Source organism: Danio rerio, chromosome 8 (assembly GCF_049306965.1).
Source record: "Danio rerio strain Tuebingen ecotype United States chromosome 8, GRCz12tu, whole genome shotgun sequence".
NCBI classification, from domain to species: domain Eukaryota; kingdom Metazoa; phylum Chordata; class Actinopteri; order Cypriniformes; family Danionidae; genus Danio; species Danio rerio.
Window position 1 is genome coordinate 39,985,038 of NC_133183.1, and position 26,967 is coordinate 40,012,004.

Here is a 26,967-nt window from a genome sequence, read left to right on the forward strand (position 1 = left end):
AGGCAGCGACAAAAAAAAAGTCAAGCTCTCACGATGATGACATTTCTCATGCAACCCTTTAGCAAGCCTACATAGTATTTATGCCTAAAAGTCACTGCATGGGTAAATAAGAAACAAGCAACACACACACACACACACACATATATATATATATATATCCATGGGCCACTGTAAAGTAATATGGTTCTGTCATAACGTTTTGAATGAAAATCTGCATTTGGATAAGACACCTTTAGTATAGTTTTGATTTTAAGGCATAATAAAGATCAAATGCAAGTACGAGTGGATTTACATTGAAAATTTCAAACGCATCAAGAAAACCATGTGCTAAGGAAATTTCAAACCATTTGGAACGCACAGAGACGAGCTTTTGTGCAAAAATGAACTTAAAGGTGCCTTTAAAAAAGTGTCAAAGTACTTTTGAAAACAAAAAAGCAAACCCCCAATAGGTGGCAGCAAGAGGCCGCTTTATTTGAGTAAAGCATTGAACGATTCATTCAGCCAAAGAAGCCAATAGGATGAACGGACAGTTGAATCAATCCCTGAACCATCGACTCACCCGAGTCTTCTTGGCGAAGGCCTGAATCGTTCGTGCAGGGAAACGTCGCTGTGTATTATTCAGAGATGGCCAACTGTTCTGCTGTTTATTTTATTATACTTATCGCAATGATTTTACTACTACTATCAATAAAATTAATATCAATAATGATAATATTGCCGGAAGTTGTACAGCGCATGCGTCACGTGTTCATCATCAGCATCCATGACAACCGTCCTGTGGGGAGGGGGACAAGATGGCGGGCTGAACGCATGCGTTTTCACCGAGCAGCCTAGCGAAACTTCTAGTTTATCTTTAGAATTCAAAAAATTTTCATCTTCACCTACCTAAAACAACATTTAAACACCACAGGGGTGTTTAACATCGTCAAAATGCCGAAATCTTCACAGCAGACTACCCACCCAAAGATATACATCACTTCAGTGAAGGACGCGGCCTCAGATCCAGAAATGGAGGTACAGACGGCTAAAACAGACAAACGGCGTGATGCATCCCATTTCACCCCGACCAAAGACAACGATAAAAAAAAGCTAAAACCTCATGATGATGACATCACTAACGCAACTCTCTTGCAAGCCATAACATCACTGACAGCTCGTTTTGACGTACAAAATGAACAGTTAGAAGACATGGCGAATCAGATGCGAAAGAACAGTATCATGGTGGCAGAGATTTCTAAGGCGGTTGAATTCAATGCCGCTGAAATTAAAGATTGCAAAGAAAAATGTGCAGAAGCGAGCAAATCACTCCTATATCTAACAACATCACACAAAGACCTGGCGAGCAGAACGTCAGAGCTAGAGCGATACAAAAGGAGATGGAATCTCCGGATCAACGGGATGAAAGAGAAGCCCGAGGAGGATGCTCGTAAAGAAACGATTGCCATGATCGCTGAAATTGCTCCGCATTTGATTCATAAATTAGAAGACATTGTTGACACAGTGCACCGAGTTGGCAAGAAGGAGTTAGGTAAACCCAGGCAAGTGATTGTGCAGTTCACAATGCGTAAATACTGGGACGAAATTTGGAGGTCTACTAAAAATTCATCTGTGTGCCGCGACCACGGAGTTCGTTTCACGGAGGATATGACGAGGGAGGACCGGCTGGCCCGCGCTGCGCTGTGGCCTTTGATCGATCAGGCGCGAAAAGCAGGAAAGATAGCCTACTACCGTGGACCGTTCGGGTATATTGAAGGGAAGCGCATTGACGCCGCATGACTGTGTAGTTGTCCTTTTATGGTAGGACAGTTTGAAATATGACTGTTAAGAAACGCTAGGCTGGGAGGTATGCTCTGTTGTGGTTATAACTGTTTGGGGTTTATACCACCCGTTCTGAGATTTCCTCTTTTGTGAACAAATTTCTGTTATTTTATTTCATCTTTTGCTATTTTTGTTATGTTTCCAGTTAAGTTCAAAATTTCTCTCATGTCACTTAACGTCAGGGGCATCCAAGATAAAGTCAAACGTAAAGCAATGTTCTTATTTTGTAAAAGTAATGGTTCTCAATGCATTTTTTTACAAGAGACACACTCAACTGTTTCAGACTCTTCGTTTTGGTCTAGTCAATGGGGAGATAAAGTTTTACTTAGCCATGGTTCCTCCCACTCGGCTGGTACTGCAATTTTATTTAATAACTGTCCAGGGAAAATAATTTCTGCTAAATATGACCCTAATGGACATTGGCTAGCAGTGGTGTTAGATATTGAGCACTTTTTTTTCATTCTGGTAAACGTATATGGTTACAATAATTCTAAATTGAATCAAAATTTATTGCAGGAAATATCCTCTGTAATTTCCGATTTAAAGAGATCATACCCTACAGAAAATATTGTTGTGGGTGGAGATTTTAATGTGGTACCGGATGAAACTTATGATAGATATCCTCCTAAAAGCACATCTTCTCTGCTAAATCCCTTGGTTTCCAAATTCTGTTCTAACCTTAAAATAATTGATGTCTGGAGATATCTTCATCCTAGCCTTAGGCAATTCTCATGGTTTAGACCCAATGCAGCCAGCAAATCAAGAATCGATTATTGGTTATTATCAGATAACTTACTTTTATTTGCTAAAGACTGTACAATGTCTGCAGCACCTTTAACAGACCACTGTTCCATATCCTTAATAATACAAACAGATCATACCTCATCAAAAACTAAGGGTTATTGGAAATTTAACTCTGACTTAATTAATAATGAAAAATTTTGTCTAAAAATAAGGGAGCTAATTCTAGATATTAAAAACAGTAACAATTTTAGTTCTAATAAAGCCAGATGGGAATTTCTTAAATATAAAATTTGTGAATTCTCTATTAATTACAGTAAAATACTTGCCAAAGTCAGGAAACAACAGGAACTTAATATTATTTACGAAATTAATAAATGTTGTAATGATAGTACATTAACTGAGTTAGAAAAGACTAAAATAATCTCTTTACAATTAGAACTTGACAACCTCTACATTAAAAAAGCTAAGGGTGCCTATATACGTTCTAAGGCTAAATGGATAGAAGAAGGTGAGAAAAGTACTTCTTATTTCTGTAGATTAGAAAAGAGACGACAACGGAATAACTCAATACTTTCTTTATTAATAAATGGCACAGAATGCTCAGACCCCACTATAATCAGGGAGAACGTTTTTAAATTCTACAGTGACTTGTATTCTTCCAACCTCTCTCATTCTGATTTAAATGAATTTTTTGATAAAATATTACCTAATATTCCCCGTATCAACAATGAGTGGCGAGAAGGCTGTGAGGCCGATTTACAAATTGAAGAACTTGACTCTGCTGTTCAAAAGCTTAAATTGAATAAATCGCCTGGTCCTGATGGTCTCACCGCTAATTTTTATAAATTTTTCTGGAATGATATTAGATCATTACTATTTGATGCTTTCCGTGAATCTATTGAAGATGGATCTTTAGGTCCAAGTATGAACCAAGGTTTAATCACACTAATTCCAAAACCTGATAAAGACTTAAAATTGATTGATAACTTTCGCCCAATCACTTTACTCAACAGTGATTATAAAATTTTCACACACGCATATGTTAATAGATTAAAAAAAGGTATTCATAACTTAATTAACGAATCCCAATCTGGCTTTCTGAAAGGTAGGTCGATTCATAATAATATAAGGTTGGTGATGGACTTGGTAGAGTACTGTGACTTAATAGAGGATGATGGTTTTATCCTTTTTTTAGATTTTAAGAAAGCCTTTGACATGATTGAGCACACTTTTATTTTCAAGTCCTTAGAATTATTTGGCTTTGGTGATAAATTTGTTAATATTATCAAAATGATTTATGGAAATATGAATAGTTCAGTATCTCTCCCTTCTGGCACTACACATAGATTTCCGATTGGCCGTGGAATAAGGCAGGGGTGCCCTTTGTCACCGTTTTTATTTATTTTAGCGGTAGACATGTTAGCCACAAAAATTAAATTTGATAATTCAGTGGAGAAATTAAATATTTTCGGAAAAACAATAGGAATTAGTCAGCTAGCAGACGACACCACGTTATTTTTAAAAAATAAAGACCAAATTTCTCCAGCTATCTCTTTAATTAGTTCTTTTTGTAAAGCATCTGGCCTCCAATTAAATTTAAACAAATGTGAACTTTTAGCTCTTCACCCTAGTCCAGATCTATCCCTGTTTAACATCCCAGTAAAAGAAACTGTGAAATATTTAGGCATTGTGATCTCAAAAGATTCAAACATTAACATCAAAGAAAACTTTGAAAATAAAGTACATAAAGCTAATGGTATCCTGAATTGCTGGCTGCAGAGAGATATTTCAATTTTTGGACGAATTCTTCTATCCAAGGTTGAATATCTATCAAAACTAATTTATCCTGCTCAGGCTTTAGCTCCCTCTTCAGCATTCATAAAAACAAGTAACCAAAAAATGTATGACTTTATTTGGAGACACAAAACTCATTATATTAAAAAATCTGATATTATCAAATCGTATGAAGAAGGTGGTCTTAATATTATTGAGTTTGAAAGTATGAATACTATGTTAAAACTGAAATGGCTTCAAAGGTTTTTGAGTAATACTGAAAGTTTCTGGTACACTGTTCCTTGTGCCTTGTTTAACAAACTAGGTGGCATCCGATTTCTTCTCAGATGTGACTTTGACCTGCCTAAACTCCCAGTGAAGCTTTCAGCATTCCACCAACAAGTCTTGCTGTCTTGGAAACTAGCGCACACACACAATTTTACACCTCACAATACCCCTATTTGGAATAACAAGTATATTCTACACAGGAACAAATCCATTTTTTATGAAGAATGGTTAAATAAAAACATTTGGTCAGTAACAGACTTAATGGATGGAAGGGGCAATATTCTAGATTACAATACTTTCACTCTAAGACACGGATTTGCTTGTCATCCAAAGCAATTTTTTACTGTTATTAATGCTATACCCTCAGGTATAAAAATGTTAATGAAAAGTTACCTATCCTATTCGAAGATTACTCCAGTCCTTCCCTTATTATATACTGGTGAGATTGAATTTGATAATAAACTTTGCACTAATAAACATTTAAGACAAATTATTATCCAATCTTGTTTCCCTTATCAAGTATTAAGAAATAGGTTATTTCATTAAGTGGATAAAAATACTGTTAAATATTTTAGAACAACATATCTTAAATTTCCAATTCTCCCCAAGGCAAAAGAAGTACAATTTAAAATATTAAATGATATATACCCTTCTAATAGATTCTTACACCTAAAATTTAACTTAGAAAACTCACCATGCCATTTATGTAAACACTTTAGTGAAGACACAGAACACATATTTTTCTCTTGCAGCGCTGTTCAATCATTTTGGAAAAAAGTACAAGACTGGTTGATAATAAAAAACGTGGATGCTGAAGGTTTGACTTTTACATTACAAGATGTTCTATATGGAATTACTAAAGATTGCTCTACTTTGCACGATTTGATAAATATGATAATTGTGTTAGCCAAATATTTTATTCATAAATGTAGATATTTCAAAACACCTCCATTACTTATTGTATTTAAAAAAGAACTTAAAATATTTTCAGATGCCCTGGTTAAAATGAAAACAAAAATTGCCTTAAAAATGTTCAATTTATTTGTAGTATATAACTTGCCATAGTTGATATATATGTTGTACTTAATTTTTATTTATTTATTTATTTAAATTTTGCGTTTTCCTTTCACTCTTGGATTTATTTAACTTGAATGTTTTTTGTATATTACATTTGTATCTTTGTATATTATTTTGTGTTGAGCCTTCCATATATGACACACAAGTTGTAAAGTTAAATCCCATTTTGTTGTATTTGGATTTTGTATTTTCAATAAAAAAAAAAAAAAAAAAAAAAAAAAAGACAACCGTCCTGTGGGTGTTGTTTGAATCTCGCTGTGTCGATTGGCATCTGATCTCTGCGTCCTCCGTGACAATTTTTCCAGATTATCGATATTATTGATCGTTGGATACGTCGATTGATCGCCTGCTGTTCCCATCACTCAGGTTTGACCCTTTTTATTACGCTGTGCTTTGTGTTTGTGTTCAGTATGTCTTGTGTTCACTACAGGTTCCAGAGTCGACTCACCTACGACTCGCTCCAGTTTGAAGGCCTCAACATCAGCGCGGGGGAGCTGAAGCGGCAGATCATGAGGAGCAAGAGGCTGAAGTTCTGCCAGCTGAAGATCAGCAACGCCCAGACTGATGAAGGTGAGTTGAGGAAAAGACACTTCAACTGTTCTACGCTAACATTAGATGCGTTACATCAGACACTTCTGGAAGCTGTAAGGTGGTGCTGATGCTGACATGTAGGGATGTTTTGGCTGTTTTAAAAGGCTAATGGCTCTCAAAGTATACCGTGCTCCATAATTATGTGCTGATTCTGATTTTATTTTGCTGTCAGAATACACAGATGATGCTCTCATCCCTAAAAACACGTCGGTCATCATCAGACGGATCCCTGCGGCGGGACTGAAGTCCTCAAACAGAAGATTTGTTGGGTAAGTGCTGTGAAATGAGCACACGCGTCCTCTGTTAGATGTTATATGAAGACTCCTGGTCTGTCCCTGGTGTTTTAGTCACACAAGCTCCTTTGTTTTGCAGACATCAAGCTGGACGCTGGCGTGAACCTTCACCTAGAGCTGATCCTTCACTCCTCTCACTGGAGCAGTTGTTGAAGGTATTGAACAAATGAATAGCACAATAGCAAAACGCAATGTAAAGCACACAATATACGCACACGCACTCAGCTTCTTAGGGAGATTTGAGATTGTTTGAAGGGTTGAGGGTGAAAAAGATTCAAATGTGCAAATGCCTGTGAAACAGACTGAGAATCTGGCTGAGGCAAAGGCGTCAGAGGAGGACAAGCTGAAAGCGGTGATGTACCAGTCCAGCCTGTGCTACTACTCCAGCAGGTGAGCGTTCAGACACTGACAGGTTTGCTTTGTGAGAGATGTCTGAGCTGATTCTCATGGTTCTGATGTTCACTAGTGAGGCCATGAGGCTGCTTGGGATCCCGGGACACCACATTAGGCACTGCCCCACTAATGTGGTAACTGGGTTTTCCAAGCTCACGGTTGCTGTGAACTTGAGCTCTTGTCCTCATCAGTCAGATTGTTTGCTCAGAGTTTGACTGTCACTCCTCAATTCACAGGGCAGCCGCTCCGCGCCGCACAAGCGCATCCGGAAGAGCACAGGGATTCCCCGCAGCTTCCTGTTGGAGGTGGACGACCCAGACCGAAAGGGAGTCATGATAGACGGCAGCGGCCGATACGTCATTCCCATCATAGACGCGTGAGTAAACTGTACTTGGCATAGCCGCATGTTCTAGTGTTTGTCCAAATCTCACATGATGTCTGCTTGTGTGTGTTTGCGCTCGATCTGTTCAGTGAGGCCTATGCTGCTGAGAAGAGAAAGAGGCCGTCCTTCTCCTGCCAGACCGAGCCTTTGCCCTCCTCGTCCTCAGCAGGTGCGGCATCTTCGGTCCGGGACGCCGGAGGGAAACGGTCCCGCTCCCCATCTTCACCAGAGACGCGCGGCGACCAGAAGAGACCACGTCGCTGAGAGACCTTCATCCAAGAGACCTGGAGCCGACGTGTAAATATTGTACATAGTTTATTAATAAAAGATAATAAAGATTATAGCCGCATGAACTGTGTGGACTGGTTAACCTTCACTCCAGCAGTGCAACAAACACACACACATACAGGCATACATGGTTTATGAGGTCAATGTGACTTTTTGGTGGTTTACGGGGACATACCTTTGCCAACATCCTACGAACATAAAACTTGTGCCAAAATTTTTTATTTGAGCTACAAAAGGCAAACAACGCTTAAAAACAGCAATTTTAGTTTCACAACACACTCAAATTAACTATGTGACATTTCACAGGCTTATGGGGACAGACAAAATCATGGTTTACAAGGTCTGTTTACATGTTACACACAAACCTAGCCCCTTCATGGTTTAAAAGGACTGATTAACACATTTTACATATCACACTATTCTGCTATTGCAGTAAGGGTGACAACAGAACAGACTCTGGCTTTCCTCAGCTAGACACCTGCTAAACCCATCTCAGTTGCTAAGGTTCTGCCTGTCACTTCTTAAATGACAAAATACTATTTTGCTTAAAATACACTTTTGATTTAACAATTCTGTAGGCTTATTGTGTTGTATCAGTTAAACAATCTGTTTAATGTACTGTTGAACAATAACCTGAAAAAGACAGCATTTTAACATTAAAGTATGAAGAGTTAATTGTTTAAGGGCCTTTGCTCTTATTTTATAGGACAGTAGATATTTTGAAAGGCAACTTCAGATAAAAAAAGAACATAATTGGCAAAGAACCTTCAACCATGAACAACCAGAAGCACAACTGTACGATAACATATTCATTATTTTATTCTTTTACTTGGCCAGAGCACAAATATTCCCCTCTGTGAACTCTGTGTGGAGTTTGCATGTTCTCTGTGTTGGAGTGGGTTTCCTCCGGGTGCTCCGGTTTCCCCCACAGTCCAAAGACAAGCGGTACAGGGGATTGAATACACTAAATTGTCCGTAGTGTGTGTGTATGAGTGTGTATGGATGTTTTCCAGTGATGGGTTGCAGCTGGAAGAACAACCGCAACGTAAAACATATTCTGGATAAGTTGGTGGTTCATTTCACTGTGGAAACCCCTGATAAATAAAGGGGTTAAGCCGAAAAGAAAATGAATGAATGAATGATTACAGCTTATAAACAAACTAATGGTATTTTAAAATTTAATTAAGTCGTTCAACAGATTATTCTTTTTCAAATTTAAATATTTATACTAGAACACAACATGGTAGTGCACTAGAATACTGTCAAATACAAAACATTGCCACTCAATGACAGAAATAAAAAAATAAACTTTTTTTATTTTACTTTTGAAGTCCAGGAAAACAGCAGGGGAACTAAACATGTATATACATTTTATTATGAAATGCATCAACTATTATCGCTCTGACAAGAACAAAAAATAGATGGATAAAAATAGATAAAAAGATAGATAAAAAGAAAAAAAGATAAAACTAGACATAAAAGTTTGATTCCACAAATTGAATGATACATACAGAATGATATGAACACAAAACAGATTAAAAACTAAATTTCGTAATGTGACAGTAATATAATGTGTTATAATGTGACTAATTAATATCATACACATTTTCACTTTTTTGTCACAGTGACAATATTTGACCATTTTCAAACATGTAAATAAAAAACAAAAAACATGTCTTTTTGCTACTCAACACTGTTGTAAATGTTTAGTCTGAGGGACTGCATTTGTGGGTTATGTATTTTTGTGTGATGGGTATTGCCCAGGCTCATGAAGCAGACGTGGACCTGGACTGTGGAGCAGTACCAGACTGTGGAGTAGTGGCAGACATGGGTTGAGAAGCAGAGGCAAACTGTAGAGCAATGTAGAGACTACCCTAGAGTGATGATGGACTGTGAAGCACTGGCATGGAACAGAAGTGGGTTTGAAAATGGTTAAATATTGTCACTCTGTGACAAGGAAAAAAAATGAAAATGTGTATAATAATAATCAGTCTTTTGAACTCATTACAGCCTTCACGTCTGCTTTTGTCCATGGTCTTCTCATGTAGGTTGTTCTGCCAGTGCTAGAGCCTGAAAGCAAACAAGATGATTAACTGTTAGCATCACTGACTTTTAATAGATCATATCAACTGTTCATCAATATCGTTTAAAAGTCTCTTTCTTGGAAAAAAGGTTAATCCTTAGGTGTGCACTTACACCATGGTTATACATCACACAACTACATGATTTAACAGCAACATATGCGAGTATAACTTTCAGTAGCTGCTTTGAATCATTGTGGACTATTGAAAGTGATATGACCTTTCCATGTAAAGACTTTTCTTAATTTTAAAAAAAGGCAATCAATAATTTCATAATATTCCCTATTATATTTTTCCACTGGAGAAAGTCTTCCGTTTTTTAGTTTAGCTGAATAATAAAAAGGTAAAAACTGCAAAGGTCAATATTATGAGCACAAAAAATAAAATAAAAATATATAAAATTATAAAAATTAAAATTTATTTTTTGATTTTTTTGTCAGCCAGATATCGCAGAGCCCTATTTAAAAATGGCCAGATACAAAAGAGAAAGTGATAAATGGAAGACATTGACGAGAAATGTAGCATAGGAAAAAGCATTTGTGCATTTGCGCTACAAGCACTGCGATAGAAAGTCTGAACGTGTATTGAGTGCTGCTGGAAACATTGCGACTCCAACTAGGTCTGCTTAATCCAGACAATGTGTCAGCATGTTAGCTTTTCTGTCAAATAATTTACCAAAAACAGTGGAGAGTTAGTAGCCTACGCTGTTTTTTCCTCCACATCTCACTTATATTGTTATCAATAGGCTAATATTTTTTGTTCTTCTTTTTATTATTATCATTATTATTATTAGTTACTATTTATATTATCACTGATACTGAAAAGTGTTATTTAGGCTATTTGTGAAGTTCTTAAAAATGTAACATTTAATTATTATACAGGAGGGGGGAACCAGTGAATATTGTCCTCACCACTTAAAAAAATGTGTAAATAAAAAAAAAAAAAAAAAAAAAACTAAAAATAAAGGATAAAAGGAAAAGCATGCTCTTCATCATTTTTCATAATCTGATTTGTACATGCTGCTGTGTGTGTGCACTTAGGCTAGACGAGCAGAGTACACACATCTAAAGTTATCTTACTGTGAGCGTTTTAATGGTCAAATAGGTGTCAAAATGCTGTGTTCAGTGATCATTTATAAGATGCTTAAAGCACAGTTTGTTTCATATTTTTATTCTATTGTACATATTTCCCTTTGCTCATTTACAGGGAGGAAAATAACTGCATATATACAGTTGAAATCCGAATTATTAGCCCTCCTGAATTATTAGCAACCATTTTCCACCAATTTCTGTTTAATGGAAAGAAGATTTTTTTTCAACCCATTTCTAAACATAATAGTTTTAATAACTAATTTTTTATAACTGATTTCATTCATCTTTGTTATGATGACAGCACATACTTTACTATATATTTTTCAAAGTACAAGCATTCAGATTAAAGTACAATTCAAAGGCTTAATTAGGATAATTGGGCAAGTCATTAATATTGACCTTAAAATAGGTTTCAAAATATTTAAACCTGCTTTTATTCTAGCCAAAATAAAACAAATAAGACTTCCTCCAGAAGAAAAAAAATATTATAGAAAATACTGTAAAAAAAATCCTGAATTTGTTAAACATCCTTTTGGAAATATTTATTAAAAAAATATAAATAAAAAATTCACAGGAGCGCTAATAATTTTGACTTCAGCTGAAAAATCGTTTTGAATAATCTTGTTTGCAATTATGACAAAAATAATCGTGATTATGATTTTTCCCATAATAGAGCAGCCCTTACTGTATGTGTAATGTAGCCTACAGTAGATTATGTGATGTGATCAATTAAAAAATACATTTTCTTTTTTCTTAGTAATAAACATGCTTTTACACTATACTGTATGCTTTAGAAAAGATACAATAGATGGTGAGAAGTATAGCCCCAGGCTGCAAAAATTAAACAAATATAAGAATGAAGTTGTTTAGCCTTTATAGCGCCCTATTAAATTGTGTTGGGGTAAAAAGAATGTTTACATTTCTTTGACTATCATGGCGATGTTATTACCTCAAATCTTAAACGTGCGCACATTGCAAGAAATGAAAATCGCGTCACAGCACACACTACAAAATATTAAGGTTATCGAGTCAATGAAACACATCACCTGATTGCAGTATAACTTGCTTTATCAATAATTATTATTATTTATTATAGGCCAGGTTACAAATATTTGAAAATCTGTCACTACATGCCAAACACTCAAAATAGGTTCCCTTTTGCATAGCTATTAGTGGCAGTTATGAATTAAATAAATGGGCATATCGGCACGTAAGGTGAGTCGCCTATTATTTATCGTCTGTTTATTTTTCTCTGTTCATTTCTTTCACATGCATGCAGAGTGAACAGTCTGTGCTGTTTCTGCTTGTTTAATAGAGCGCCTCCTCTTCTAGCCGGCCTATTTCGGTATAAAGGACAAAAAATTTTTTTTTTATATACTGTATGCTATTCTATCCCCTATATTAAACACAGCAAATGTATAATTAAATATTAGAAACATAAATATTTTAAGTTTCTAAAAGCACATTTTAATGTTTAAGCATTGTTTATTGGCCGTCGGCGTCGATGATGTGCACCTCTCAAAAAATGTAACTACAAGTCGCAACGACACAGAGCGCAAGGTCGTGATTTGTTTGATGGTCGTGATTGGTCGGCTTGGCAGCGCTGACAAGTCTGGGGGCGGGACCAAGAGCCGTGCGAGTGGTGCGAGCCCAATAGAGCGATTGTTTACACGTGTGGAGTCCCATGAAGGAGCTCTGGATAGAAAGTTTTGTTTTGTGTTTATCTCATAGTTAAAGTTGTTCCACGTCCGCCGGTTCCAGCCTCAAAATGAGCGAGTTTGAGTCACTTGCATGTTCAGGAAGCGTTTAGAAAAAACAAAACAACAGCAAAGAAACTCAACACAGAGGAACATTAACACCTCACTGCCAACTAGCGTTTTGAAAGTGTTAATGCAGACCAACAGAGACATTGCGCAGAAGTAAAATAAACAGCTACGCGGGTTGCATGTGCCGTGGGTTACGCCGATCATAACGCAGAAGTATAAACCAGGCTCTATAAACTTTAATTTCATAAGTGCATACAATATAATATTAATAATAATAAGACAATTAGCATGTTTATCAGGGTAGACGACATGCAGTGAGTGGATAATTCCATATGTGCAATATGTACATTTAAATCTCTCCATTTTGCTGTAATGGCTGTGCTGTGTTTGACTGGCAATAGCTTTTAGATTATAACCCGCGACCCACTTATTAATATGCAGCCTTTTTTGATTACATGGGGCCAGTTGCACCAGCAGTGTGTAAGTTAAAATGAAGCCTAGTTGTGACTTAAAGGGACACTAATTTACAATGTACGCACTACTAAATATTTCTGTGTTGCAGCATTTCACTCAGTTTAAACCTAACGCTGTGTTCCAACTAAAAATTTACCGCAGCCTCCCCCCATGTATAATGGTAGAAAAGAGATGACGGTGAGATTAGTTTACATCGAGGAGCTTGCGATGATCTCCCTCTATTCACAGCCTTATTTTCTTCCTAAATCTCGCATTTCTTTCGGTTTGTGAATGAAGAGTTTAATTTTGTTTCAAGAAATGTTTTGTGTTAACATACATTTCTTTATGACTGGGTTTTTTCTCCCTGCTATTTTTTCTTTAACGTGTAGAATATTTAAAAAATCAAGTTTTATGTTTTGATAACTTTGTGTAATTTGTGTGCATTCACAGCAAATTTTCAAAGAACAGTTATATGTAGATGCATTAGTTGCAGAATTCTAAATCAGTTTAACGATTGAAACACTTTTTATTTGATATTAGGTGATTTAATGCAACTATGTATGGCTTTACGGAGAGCTTATGACCTTACTAACTACGGTTTGCCTTAAGAGCATGTGGTGCAACCGAAGTAAAAACAACTTTAGTTATAAACATGCCAGTAGTTATTATTATTATTATTACTACTACTTCTATTATTATTAGGCAATTTTCTGAAGCAACCCCTGTAACCAATTTAGTGCTTTTGGGTTGTTGTTGTTTTCGGTTAAAGCGCAATGCCCCATTAACACCTCAGACAGGCTGCTTCATTAATAGCCAAACATTTTGTTTGAGATGAGGGCAGGGGTATATCTTGAGTATATTTCACAAGCAAGGTTGACACAAAATCCCCGGTTATATACCTTTTACCTATAGGCCAACTTCTGGTAATGTAGGCTTATATAGGCTGTTTCTATTCACAGCAACTTATGGACTGAACTACGTGTTAATTAAAATTTCTATATTAGGCTCGTAGCAATTGATATTGGGAGTCATGGAATATTGTTTGCATTTATTTTGCATATTGTTTGCAATATCCTACTTTAATAATAATAATAATAATTAATATTATATTAAAAAGTTTTTTCTATTTCTAAATAAATAGCCTACTGTAAATTAGGCCTACAACCATTAATGATTTATATATGAAATTAGAAATGAAATTCTTAATAATATTTGTAAAGGAAACAAATATAGGTCTTATATGTGCCGTTATATATATTTCAATTAATATGGAATATAAGTGCATGTTTTCACCAAAACTATGATAGATTTTTTTTTTAAATGTGTGATTGTGTAAAACAATATACTTTGCAAATAAAATAATGTTTTTTTTTTTCTCTCTCTCTAAAGAAATTGTTACCACCTCGTTTAGAGCATCATTATGGGCATTTTACGTTATAACTAATGTGGGTCAAACAATAGATCTGTGACAGAGAAACTACAGGTTTTGGGACACACTCGTCACTACATCGTTCTTTTCCCAAACGACACATTGTACTATGATATTTCTGCCGCGAGTTACGTTGTTGTTTGGGAAACCCAGCCCTGGTGCAGAGCCAGAGGAAGAAGCGTGCTGCGCTTGTGGAGCAGATAAGAAGCAAGAGAAACTTCTAGACCAGGGGAGAGTTTCCCAAACAACGACATATATCTGAATGAAGGGGTAATCTACTGTATTTTAGCCTAATTATTATTTCTAATGTTTACACACTGTGAAATAGGCTAATCCAATCTTAAAAAAACACACACACTAAATCATTTTTTGTGAATTGTTTTTATTCCAAGCTAAATAACATTTTAGAAAATGTTGCATATCAAGCTGTTGGTATCTCCTCGCGGTTGAAATTGGCTGTTATGCGAAAAAAAACAAAAACAAATATTAGCTCGCAGGCTAGTTGCTTTTTAGATTTAATTTAAGCCTATATTCAGCTGACAGCGCACACTCAGCCGCGATACAGAGAGAAAAAGTAAATAATAGATTCTTTAATGTAAACGACTAAGAAAAACTTCGGCTATATACTCGGGAGAGGACGTAATGAGATCTAGACTGGCTGTAAAATATATACACCAATAGTAATAGTTAATCAACGCATTTTATTTAAAAAAAATCTACTCATTTTAATATTGCGATTTTTACATTTTTTAGAGAATGTCTGTTTTTATTAACTTTTCTGTCATTTATTTCAAATTTGTCATTATTTTATTAATTTGATGATGTTAATATTTTACATAGGCTATTTTATATACACATCTAAAATCATTCAAATTAAGGTTGTGACGATGAGGAAATTTCCCCACCGGTTAATCGACATGTGACAACACCGGTAATACCGGTATCATAGTGGGGGTCGGGGTTTCCTCTTTTCTTTCTGCTTTTAAATAGCTTATAAATGCATATAATACTTTCACTTTCAGTTTTGCGGGAATTGCCAATTCGGCGTAAATTGTTTGAATGGACGAATGTGATGAATGTTAGAATGTTTTTAAAACGAATAAGAAAATAAAATAGCAAGATAAGTAATTAAATTGCACAAAGTTTAAATAAGATTAAACGAATGAACAAGAAACAAATATAAAAGAAAAGCTTTCAAAATTACATTACAAAAATGACAGGTTGACACAGTCTTTAAAAAAAAATAAAAAATAAAACATTGTAAATTGGCATTTATTAACAGTGAGGTTTACTTGTTCTTTGCGAGGAATCCTGGCCAATATGTTGACCATCTCTGGCTTAAGATGGGATCTTGTGGGGCTTACTATGTTCCCCATCGTGCTGAACACACCCTCAGATGAGCAGCTTGTTGCACGTAAAGATACTTTTTGGTTACATTTGCTAACAGGGGGAACATGTTTGGTTGTCTTTTGTTGTCCTACCTGACTTCAATAGAGTGGAGGAACTATGACGTCAATTTGTATGCAAAAACCCGGAAGCGAGTTAGCATTTTAGCACTTCCGGTTCCCTCGTCCCAAAGTCAATGGGTTTTTTGAATGGGGTTTCAGTAAAATCGCTCAAATAAGGTCCGTGGCTAACACCAACTCAATATACTTTCACGTTTTGTTCTACGACATAAAACACATCAGTTACAGCACACTCTTCAACTTTTAAATCGATTATGCTTCTTTAAAAAGACGGTTGCTATCAAGTTGCTAAATGAGACTACAGGCTGCGTCGGGGGCATTATACGTCATCGAGCTGATCTGGTCTGGAGCGCAGCTCGCTTGGGCGTTTGGATTAGTCTGTGATTTAAGTATTTTCAGAATAGTATTTTATAGTTTGTTGTATTATTCTAATTGAGAATTCAGATTGTGTGTAGATAATTCCTTCACATGTAAAGGCTGTCGAGACAGATTCATTTGTTGATCATTCATTTTAATTAAACGATAATATGAAGATACTGCTCAGTTTCTTTCCTGCTCTCAGTAATGCAAACGTGTGAATAAATGTGTAAAAATACATGCATGTTAACTGTCATTTTAACGTGATCAAGTGATTTCTCGTCTTTTTTTCTTCATCAACACATTTAACTCTGTCATAACTGCAATATTTACACTCCTCCATAAAACGTATAGCAGATGTGACTGTATTGGGCTGTTTTTCGCTCTACTTCGTGACACAAAAGGAATATTGAATGTTATTCTGTGTCCATGATGATGAAACCTGCAGGCATTTGATAGACTTGTTCCTCCTCACGCCGTCGTCTGTTAAGGTAAGCGGGCTGTGTGCACGCGAGCGATACACTTATTTAAATATGTCTCATAATAATACTATATAGGCACATTTATACACATTTTTTAAACTTTTAGAACAACCGCAAAGCAAAACATGTATTTCCCACGTAAAAACGATCCAAAAGGCACAAAGGTCTATGTGTGTTTGCGTATTTATTAGTTTATAATATATAGCGTGGATTACAATATAATATACTGAGAGATTAACTCTTTGTCATGGACGTTATTTCTAAAAATAAGCTTGATAAGTCGTCTGTAGTAGGGTGGGGCTGACGTCACTGACGAGCGCCCCGAGGGCGCTGTAGTCCGTTTATAGCCTTATGTTAGCTTTTTAAGTCTTGCGTTTGCATTTAAGATCCAAAAGTGCTCAATGTTATATTTTCGTGTGACAATTATCCGGCTGAACAAAACGTGTAAGTGTAATGAACAGTGTTTGAACACAGAGCGTATTATTCGCAATCTTCGAAAACCCTATGGGAAAATCCTATAGGGATTTTCACGAGGGAACCAGTTTTATGCTAGCAGCCGATTAGCCTACAAAGTGACGTCATAGTTCCTAGTTCCTCCACTCTATTTCTTAATGTATTATTTAGCCTATTGCATTATATATTAATAGCTTAGTCCTTATGAACAATCCGTTTATAAAATAGCCTTATTAACGAATTTATAGGCTAGTGAAGAATAAACCGAATATGAAATATGATCCTTGCATAATGATCACAACTAAACAAGCTAGCACTCATTTTATATATAAACTTTAAATAAAAAAGAAAGAAATGTTAAGAAATTAAACATTGTGTAAAAAATCTAAAGACAGGCTAAATAAAAGTAATTTTATTTAACAGGCTAAAAAAATAATCAACATGTAAATGTATAAATATTTCGATAAGTATTGTTATGGAATATTTATAACTATATGATCTTGCTTTTTTTGGTTATATCCATACAAGCTTTGAGCTCTCTTACAAGCACAGTTGACAGGCGCAGGTGTCTTATGTCACTGTCAGTGGCGGATTACACACAGCATACCCTGGCAAGATGTTTTATTTGTTGCCGATTGGCGTGTTGTTCCTTTTTTAAAACACCTTTTGTTTTTAAAATCCCTCAAGGTAATGTTGTCTATCGAGTTATATAGTCTCCCTCGGAGATATTGTAGTTCAGTAACATGCTTCGCAGCATATAACCGTGAAGCTTAAATAGGCTGAGCATATTTTTATTAATTTTAAGACACATTAATACAAACTAGCCACCGTTTGATTTTTTTTCGTTTACGTATATTTTTATCAATCGAAAAATGCAATGAATAGTTTAATTTGGTTTTCATTTTATTAGAATTAATATAATTAATAGGCTACACAACTCCTATTGGCTCGAATTGCGTTTTGACAGATAAGGCGTGACTTTCTGGCTCAAAGATATTTGTGCCTGTTAATTTCAGCGCTGTATTTTGAAAGATTTCGCAAAGGCTTCAGCTGTTCTACCTGTCAGCTGGTACCAGCCTCAGTTTTGCGACTTGACCTGTGTGGCGTTTCGATGTCTGAATGATAGCGAGAGAGAGATGAGATCAGACCTCAGATTCGATGTGTTGCCGCACTTCACAGTTACTTTATAGCAATTTTTAATATTGGCTCACCTAAATTAACTTTTCATTTATTAAAAGCCGAAATATATCCAGACAGATGAAGCAACTTTCGGTTTTTAAAGACAGCGGCCTCAGTGATAAAAGACGCGCGCACACAGGTTACATTCTTGTAGGCATATTCATCTTTTATTTTTTTACATGAAATGCATAAAGTGCAAAAAAGAAGAGCTGAACTTCGGATAAAGTGCTCACTTCAGTTGCCGTGATGATTGCTTTGTTTCTCTGCAGTTGGCTTGTCAATGGCGCGGCATTGCTACATCATTCTTGTTATAATAAAAATAAGATATTTATTATTAAACACTGTGAGATGATGGTCGCGTGATTTTTAAAATGAGAGTATGCCTTGCATATTTATTCTCACGTGATAAATGAAATATGACGCATTACTATGTTCAGATTTTAATTATAAAGCATGCTCTGGCCTTAAGTAAATTATTACGAATTCTATTTTCCATTTAATTAAAATAAATATTTAATAAAAAAATAAATAAATAAAACGAATACTTAGAAAAAACAAATGTGAGGACGGTGTCACGGTAAAAACGTGATGTCACCGGTGTTGCGTCTTAAAACCGGTATCACCGTCAACACCGTCTATCGTGGCAAGCCTAATTTGCTTTTTTAACTTGTGAGAGAAAAGCGAATTTTACCTGTCAGTGGCTGCACATTGCTCCTAAATAGCATAAAGCATTTCTTTTTGATTTCAGTCTTTTGTAACATTCTTTTTTTTTTTTTTTTACTTTAACCCATTAAAAGAAAAAGTGTCATAATAAATACAATTATTATTAAAAATGCAATTAAGTTTTGTCAGTCGCATAGTTAACTATGTGATGTGGGTAAATGGTGTTTCAATGCTGCAAGTCCTATATTTCAAACCTGCGGGAAGCACTGTAATTGATCGTTTTTTTTTCCCAATAAGGTGGTGTAATAAATACATTACAATTTTTAATTAAAAGTTATTCACATTAAATAATAATAATAAAAAACATTGGTTTAAAGAATGTTAAAAACGCAGGATTATGTTTTAAATAACTCCAAATCGAGGCATTCATTTTAGGCCTCTACAAACTACAAAACGTCAATGCAAATTAATGCAATACTATATGTAAAAACAAACTATTATATACTATAGTGGCCTATAAAAAATGGTCAATATTGCCTTATTTCTCGTCTCGCTCAGCACATGTGCATTGAATCGCAAGTGACAGATACAGAGGAAATTAATAAAAATAATATAGGCTAGATTTAAAATAATATAGCCCACCTAGCAGTTTTCTTTAAAATTATAATAGGCCTGTATATAAAAATGGACTGAAAATTCTTGTAGGCCTTTTGTGATGTTCAGTTATAAAAATGCTTATCTGTACATTTGTAAAACTGTCCTGTTTAGGCTATACTGCTTCTGCTTTTGAAAAGGAAAAAAATAGTCTGGGCTATACTTTGAATTAATCAAAAACAGTTATAGGTTCAGTTTGAAATTTAACTTGATAAACAGTTAATAATGGCACCTGATGTTCAAAGAAACATCAATGGGGCGTCGATTAGGGATGTTCGGTTCTGGGTTTTTTGGATGAGACTCTTAACTCCTAATTTTGGAGTCGGTGGAATACATATGCATTCACTTAAAATAGTGCAAGGATTAAATATGCTGTCTCATATCGCACTTTACACAATGCTACTACGTCAATTCCAACATTGTGTTGTTCTCTGGTCAGATAAAACCAGCAGTAAATCATTTCCAGCCAAAATAAAATAGTTATCAACCTAAACTTTTTTACAGCATATTTTAATTGTCTAGTTTAACTAGTTTAGTTTAACTTAGAAAATTACAATGCAATCTTGGAGACATAAAGTTAAAACATAATTTTAATATCAAAATGTTTAATGGAAAGATGAGTGGCAGTTCATTAACAAATAATCCCAACTGAGCCCAAACAATGTTAAAAACTATATAGAATAGTCTAATTATTTAGTATAGTCTAAGTATCTAAATACTTTACAGAGAGAATAAAATAATCTGTGGTTGTTCATTTCTTTGTTTATTGATCGGTTGAAGTGTCAAAAAATAAAGTAGCTAGCTTCTTCATTTGATTTAATGACCAATTAAATATTAAACCACATACATGAAATATTTAACTTAAATAATTCATTCATAAACAAACCTAAAATAATAAATAAAAGCAGTGTGACAGAGCAGTATATGCTTTAAGGCACAGTCTCTCTTATAAATGTGGTTTTCTTTAAAGTGTACTTTTAAATAGCTCATTAGTTTACTCTTAAATATTACTGTTTGTTTGTGCAATTTGTTAATTATTGTAATTTAATAAAGGTGTGTTAATGAGACGGCGGAAGAAAAGGAGTGACTCAGACCTAGTTTTTGAACATTTTACCTTGACTATATTTTTATTTAAAAATCCTCTTTTGGAAGTTTTTGCGTTCCCTCGCAGATGTTTTGCGTTCTCGCAAAACTGTTTTTCCACAAACACTTCCTGTTCACTTCATACATGTCAACCCTCCTGTTTTACCAGGATTCTCCCAAGCCTTCCGTTTTTGCTGGGATTCTCCCATATTTCTCTTTCTTTCCATTAAAGCTGTGGGTCGATCATCGCTCTTCATATGCAACCTGTGAATTAGCGAATGCATGTATACGGATGTGCTAGGTATGATAAACTGATCCCAGATCAGCTTCTATACACACCATTTAAAGCGACACCTCTGTTATCAAACAAGTGATGAGCAGCAAATGAATCTCTCATTTTCTTTTATTTCATATCAGAGGTGTCAATTTAAGAATGCACAGATCTATAATGAAAGTATTCCATTACTTAAGTAACTGTTTGTGCTCATTTAAGAGAAAATGAGTTGTGTTTAAAATAAAACACACAGGACGAACATGTTTACATATTGTTAAGTATATTTGTCTGTTTAAACACAGATCTGAATCCTGCACTTTAGCTCCTCTTTAAATGGCATGTACAGAAGTTGATCTGGGATCAGTTTATCATTCCCTGATTCAGAGGTTGCATATGAAGGGCGATGATCAACCCACAGCTTTTAATGGAAAGAAAGTAAATGCAGACATTTTTATATTTGTTTCAGAATGCTTTCAAAAATAAAAATATATGAGAAATATGGGAAAATACTTAACAATAGTATGATAGAGGGATAGAATGGTAAAATACAGGAGGGTTGACAGGTATGAAGTGAACAGGAAGTGTGGATAACGCAAAACATCTTTGTGAGGGAACAAAAACTTAAAAATATATATATATATATTCCTATCACTGTTTTTTTTTCTACCATCCTTTTTTTTTCTCCCACTCAGTTTTTTTTTCTTCCACCCAATTTTTTTCTTCACCATCACGTCCCTTCCGAGTCTCCGTACTAATGCCTTAAAATGTAACTTAATAAATTTTTTTTAATGACATTTGATTGTAACATTTAACTTTTTCCTAACACTGATTTTGGTTGGTTAAGGTTTTGTGAAGCGTGATTCAGTAATGCTGATTTTACTATATTTATTTACCGGTTATAGAATAGTCTAACCGTGGATTGGCTTGCATGTATGGGCATAGTTTGACATCTTTACCTAAAACTTTAAACCTTTATAGGCCTATTATAGGCCCATATAAGGATAATAAAATTTGATATAAAGCACTCGTTTGGCAATGAACCATGATCTGTCTGCGTTGATAAATGGTATAAAATCAATAATAGCAAAACTGCATATCATTATTACTATAAAAAAGTATATTACTGCCTTGAGTCAGTAACTTAGGCAGTAATGCAAAGTAATAATTAATGTGAATAAATAGCCTAAATGAAAGGAACAAGAGGGACCAAAATTAGTCATGGGATTAAAATGCCTCCTCAGTTATGATATCCTGGCGCCGGGCCTGCTACCCTCGCAAGTATATTATAAACATACGGGAAGTAGGGCTATGCAATTAATCGAAAATTCGATTTTGATTATAGCTTCAAACGAATATGAAAATCATTAATCGAGATAAAACGATTGTTGCATCATATATCGTCCTCTTTTCAGTTGTACACATTTGTTGCTCTGCAAAGCTCAGTTTCACGTGAATATTACTAAAAGCATGCATTGTAATTTTGCAGCACGGCATGTGCATCATTCATTGATGTACATTCGAATCATTCATGTTTTAAAAGCATGAATGAGACCGCATGGTTTGTGTATGCGGCACACACATATTCGCACACTGTGTGCTCAGAGCAAAGCACACACATCTAAAGTTATCTTAATGTGAGCATTTTAATAGTCAAATAGGTATCAAAACGCGATGTTCAGTGATTATTCATATTAACTCTCATTTAAGTAATAAACAAACTAGTTGAGAATCAAAAGACATGTGAAAGAGAAACCATAAATCAGAACCGTACTGCTCTTAAAGTGAAAGTGCGTGATATTCCTGCTGCCGACTGTTTTTACCATTAATCAAACAACAAAAGAAGACAATCCCTCACTGTTCTTGTCTGAAGGACTTTAGTAGCTATAATCAAAGTTTTTTTTTTTTTACAGTGAAGATGCTTAAAGCACAGTTTGTTTCATATTTTTATTCTATTGTACATATTTCCCTTTCCTTTGCAGGGAGGAAAATAAATGAATACAGTTGAAATCTAAATTATTAGCCCTACTTTCCCCCCCCAATTTCTGATTAATGGAAAGAAGATTTTTTTTAACCCATTTCTAAACATAATAGTTTTAATAACTAATTTTTTATAACTGATTTCATTCATCTTTGTTATGATGACAGCACATATTTTACTAGATATTTTTCAAAATACAAGCATTCAGATTAAAGTACGATTCAAAGGCTTAATTAGGATAATTGGGCAAGTCATTGTATACCAGTAATTTCTTCTGCTGACCATCAAAAACTATTTTGCTTAAGGGAGCTATTAATATTGACCATAAAATAGATTTCAAAATATTTAAACCTGCTTTTATTTTAGCTGAAATAAAACAAATAAGACTTCCTCCAAAGGAAAAAATATTATAGGAAATACTGTGAAAAATTCCTGAATCTGTTAAACATCATTTGGGAAATATTTATAAAAAATAATAATAATAATTTCACAGGAGCCCTAATAATTTTGACTTGAACTGATAATCATTTTGAATAATTGTGATTAAAATAATGACCAAAAAAATCGTGATTATGATTTTTCCCATAATAGAGCAGCCCTAGCGGGAAGCACTGTAATTGATAAAAAAAATAAGGTGTGTATTAAGGACATTTCAGTATTTATTAAGTGTTGTCCACAATAAATAATAATCATATTAATAAAAACACTGATTTAAAAAGTATTTTGTGACACCTACATCTATCATTACAAACACAGGTTTGTTTTAAAATAATAACTCTGTACCAAAGCGTTTATTTTAGGCCTGTATAAACTATAAAACATCTCTGCAAATTAATGCAATGCAATATAAAAAACAAAATTCAATATTTTGTCAATATTGCCTTGTCTCTCAGCGCACAGGCACACGCACTGAACTTCAAGTAACAGACAGAAAAAATAATTTAAAATAATGTAGCACACCTTGCAGCTTTCTTTAAAATTATGATAGGCCTGTATATAAAAATAGCGCCAGACCGTTTCTCAGTATTTCGCTGGTAATGTTTTTAAATAAATAATTAGGCCTACTTAAATATTAATTTGCTATTAATGTACAGTAATTGAGACAAAATAACATAATAGTAAAATATAAATATAATAAAAGTAAAATAAGAGTAATAATAAGAAAAAAATAAGATTTTTAATAGGTAAAAGTAAGAGTAAAATATAATCAACAAAATGTAAATTAAAACTGTGAATTAATAGGTAAATAAAAAGCTTATTTATTGACCATCTTAGTCCTATCACTTTAAAATAACAAACACTGTTTATCACTCTACGACGCAATAGTTTTTATTCATAACAATTTGCTTTTGTATGTTATTATTAGCAGTAATAATTATTATATCCATATTTATATTTGTTTTATTAAAAAAAAGCTTAGATTTGCCCACCTGCAGGTTTTAGACCATATGCGGGCAACATGTTTTTTAGGATATAACTCAGGTTTATGACAACACTTAGTTATTATTGTTCATTTATTCATTTGCTGAAAATTAGAACTGCATTTAGAAATAGTTTTGAAACAAATACTTGCGCTTAACAAACGCAACTAATTATTATTATTAGGCTAACTGATGTCTGTGCGTAAAGATTTTCCTATCCACCAAGAGCGAAAGTGAAAGTAGATCATTTATCTCTCATTCTCGCGCGGTAGATGCTCTGTTTAACAGTTTTCTGTTAAAAATAACTGTTAACTGTTTGCTTGTGAAATGCTCAGTTTTTCCACTTAAACTTACTTTACGTCATGTAAATAGCAAATGCGCTTATGGCACGATGCAAGGCTATTAAAGGGAATGGGAGATGAGACTCTGATTGGTTTATTCTCAAAATACACCTATAACTCATTAAGAAAATAAACTCAACCCTTTAGATCATGCTTAAAATTTGCTTAAAATAAAAAAGGCCTAAAATGCACATTATTTTTAAAGTAATTTTAGTTACTTAGTTTCTTCCTGCATTGTTATTGACAGAAATTCTTAACATCACCACCATCACTGTCTGGCTTCCTGGATTTCTGTCAAGATTCACCTGTTATTTCCTGAAGGGAAAAAGTGAGAGAGACATTATTATTCACTTATTTAAATTATTTTATTATTTTAATTATTATTAGTTTATTTTCTTAATAAATTAAAACGTGCACTCATTGACTTCCATGTTATTATTTTTCCTACTATTGGACTTTTCTACTTTACAAGTTTATTTTTTCTGTTAAACGAAAAACAAGGTATTTTGATGGAAGAAGAAAACCTGCAATCATTGACTTCCAAAATAAAAACACCAAAAATATGGAAGTCAATGAGTACAGGTTTTCATCTTCCATCTTCTTTTGTGTTTAACAGAAAAAATAAACCCATAAAGGGTGTGCAAATGATGACACATTTGTCATTTTTGGGTATGAGCCAGTCACAGAGTTGTTTTCTACAGAGGTTTGTTAATTCTTGACAAAAGAATTAACAAACCTCTGTAAAAAACAACTCTGTGTTGGTCAAAGCGACTGGCTCATGGAGGTACTGAAACAGAAAAGCAAAGATAAAGAAAATTCAACATTCGTTTACTTACTTTTAAAGTCTCGCATAACAAACCATGCCCTCATAAACCATGAAGAAACACATGTTATAATAGTCTACTGCTAGCACCATGTAAACCTACACATACTATGTCCTCATAAACCATGAAGAAACACAGATTGAAGGAAGTGAAGGATGAGCAAATGATGACAAAATTGTCATTTTTGGGTGAACTATCCTTTTAAGGAGTGTCAAAATAGCATTACAAAAGAATTAACAAACCTCTGTAGAAGACAGCTCTGTTTGTGTTTGTCAAAGTGACTGACTTATAGAGGTGCTGAAAGAGAGAAGTAAAGAAAGATGAAGAAAACATGAAATTCACTTACTGAAAGCTTTAAGTCTTGCAAAACCAATCATGTCCTCATAAACCATGAAGAAACACACACGTTATAAAATAACAGTCTACTGGTAACATTGTAAACCTACACATACTGTGTCCTCATGAACCATGAAGAAACACACAGATTTAATAAAACAATAGTCTACTGCTAAGTCACATCCAATAGACATACTTGGTCCTCATAAACCATGAATAAACACACAGGACTGCTAACCTGCATTTAGCAGAAATAGGAAACTGTTACTTTAGCACTTAAAAGGATGGTTCATCCAAAAATGAAAATGTACTTGCTATTAATATACCCCAAAGCATTCCAACCCTTTAAGGGTTTATTTCTTCTGATAAACAACAAAAACAAGATATTTTGATGGAAGAAGAAAACCTGCAATCATTGACTTTCATAATAGAAAACACAAAAAATATGAAAGTCAATGGTTACAGGTTTCCATCTTCTTTTGTGTTTAACAGAAAAATAAACCCATAAAGATTTAAAACAAGTAAAGGGTGAGCAAATGAGGACACAATTGTCGTTTTTGGGTGTACTCCTTTACTCTGCCCTCATAAACCATGAAGAAACATGTTATAATAGTCTACTGCTAGCACTATGTAAACCATTGTAAACCTACACATACTGTGTCCTCATATACCATGAAGAAACACACAGATTTAATAAAACAACAACCTACTGCTAAGTCACATCCAATAGACATACTTAGTTCTCATAAACCATGACTAAACATACAGGACTGCTAACCTGCATTTAGTAAAAATAGGAAACTGTCAATTTTGCACTTAAAGTGATGGTTCACCCAAAAATTAACATTTACTTACTATTAATTTACCCTCAAGTGTTCCAAACTTTTATGGGTTTATTTCTTCTGTTAAACACAAAAGATACTTTGAAAACTGATGAAAACCTGTAACCATTGACTTTCATATTATTGGTATTTTCTATTATGGAAATC

The 26,967-nt window shown here is 34.4% G+C and overlaps 1 protein-coding gene and 1 long non-coding RNA gene across 7 annotated transcripts in view; one reads left to right on the plus strand and one right to left on the minus strand.

The window, feature by feature from the left end:
* The first annotated feature begins 4,896 nt into the window (after positions 1–4,896).
* On the plus strand, positions 4,897–7,708 carry LOC141375863 (E3 ubiquitin-protein ligase RBBP6-like). Of its 2 annotated transcripts, XM_073910856.1 has the most exons (7): positions 4,897–6,270; positions 6,464–6,560; positions 6,664–6,739; positions 6,886–6,974; positions 7,051–7,111; positions 7,214–7,353; positions 7,449–7,708. In XM_073910856.1, exons 1-7 carry the CDS (start codon positions 6,111–6,113, stop codon positions 7,621–7,623), a joined length of 798 nt encoding a protein of 265 aa, XP_073766957.1. In that variant the 5' UTR covers positions 4,897–6,110; the 3' UTR covers positions 7,624–7,708. The 2 variants fall into 2 exon arrangements, with proteins under 2 accessions (XP_073766957.1, XP_073766958.1); XM_073910857.1 differs by lacking the exon at positions 7,051–7,111.
* Positions 7,709–9,004: 1,296 nt separating this feature from the next.
* The window catches only part of LOC141375868 (uncharacterized), a 55,010-nt gene continuing 37,047 nt past the window's right edge, over positions 9,005–26,967 (minus strand). For all 5 annotated transcript variants that reach the window (XR_012384669.1, XR_012384667.1, XR_012384666.1 and 2 more), the window contains 4 exons: positions 25,885–25,939; positions 25,037–25,133; positions 9,656–9,717; positions 9,005–9,547 (listed from right to left, as the gene is read on the minus strand). This is a non-coding gene — a long non-coding RNA (uncharacterized lncRNA). The remainder of the gene's footprint in view (positions 9,548–9,655; positions 9,718–25,036; positions 25,134–25,884; positions 25,940–26,967) is intronic.

Coding starts and splice junctions, on each gene's coding strand:
- LOC141375863 (XM_073910856.1), top strand. CDS start 6,111: ATGTCTTGTGTTCACTACAGGTTCCAGAGTCGACTCACCTACGACTCG. Junction 6,561..6,663: donor TCAAACAGAAGATTTGTTGG/GTAAGTGCTGTG, acceptor TTTGTTTTGCAG/ACATCAAGCTGGACGCTGGC. Junction 7,354..7,448: donor GTCATTCCCATCATAGACGC/GTGAGTAAACTG, acceptor CGATCTGTTCAG/TGAGGCCTATGCTGCTGAGA.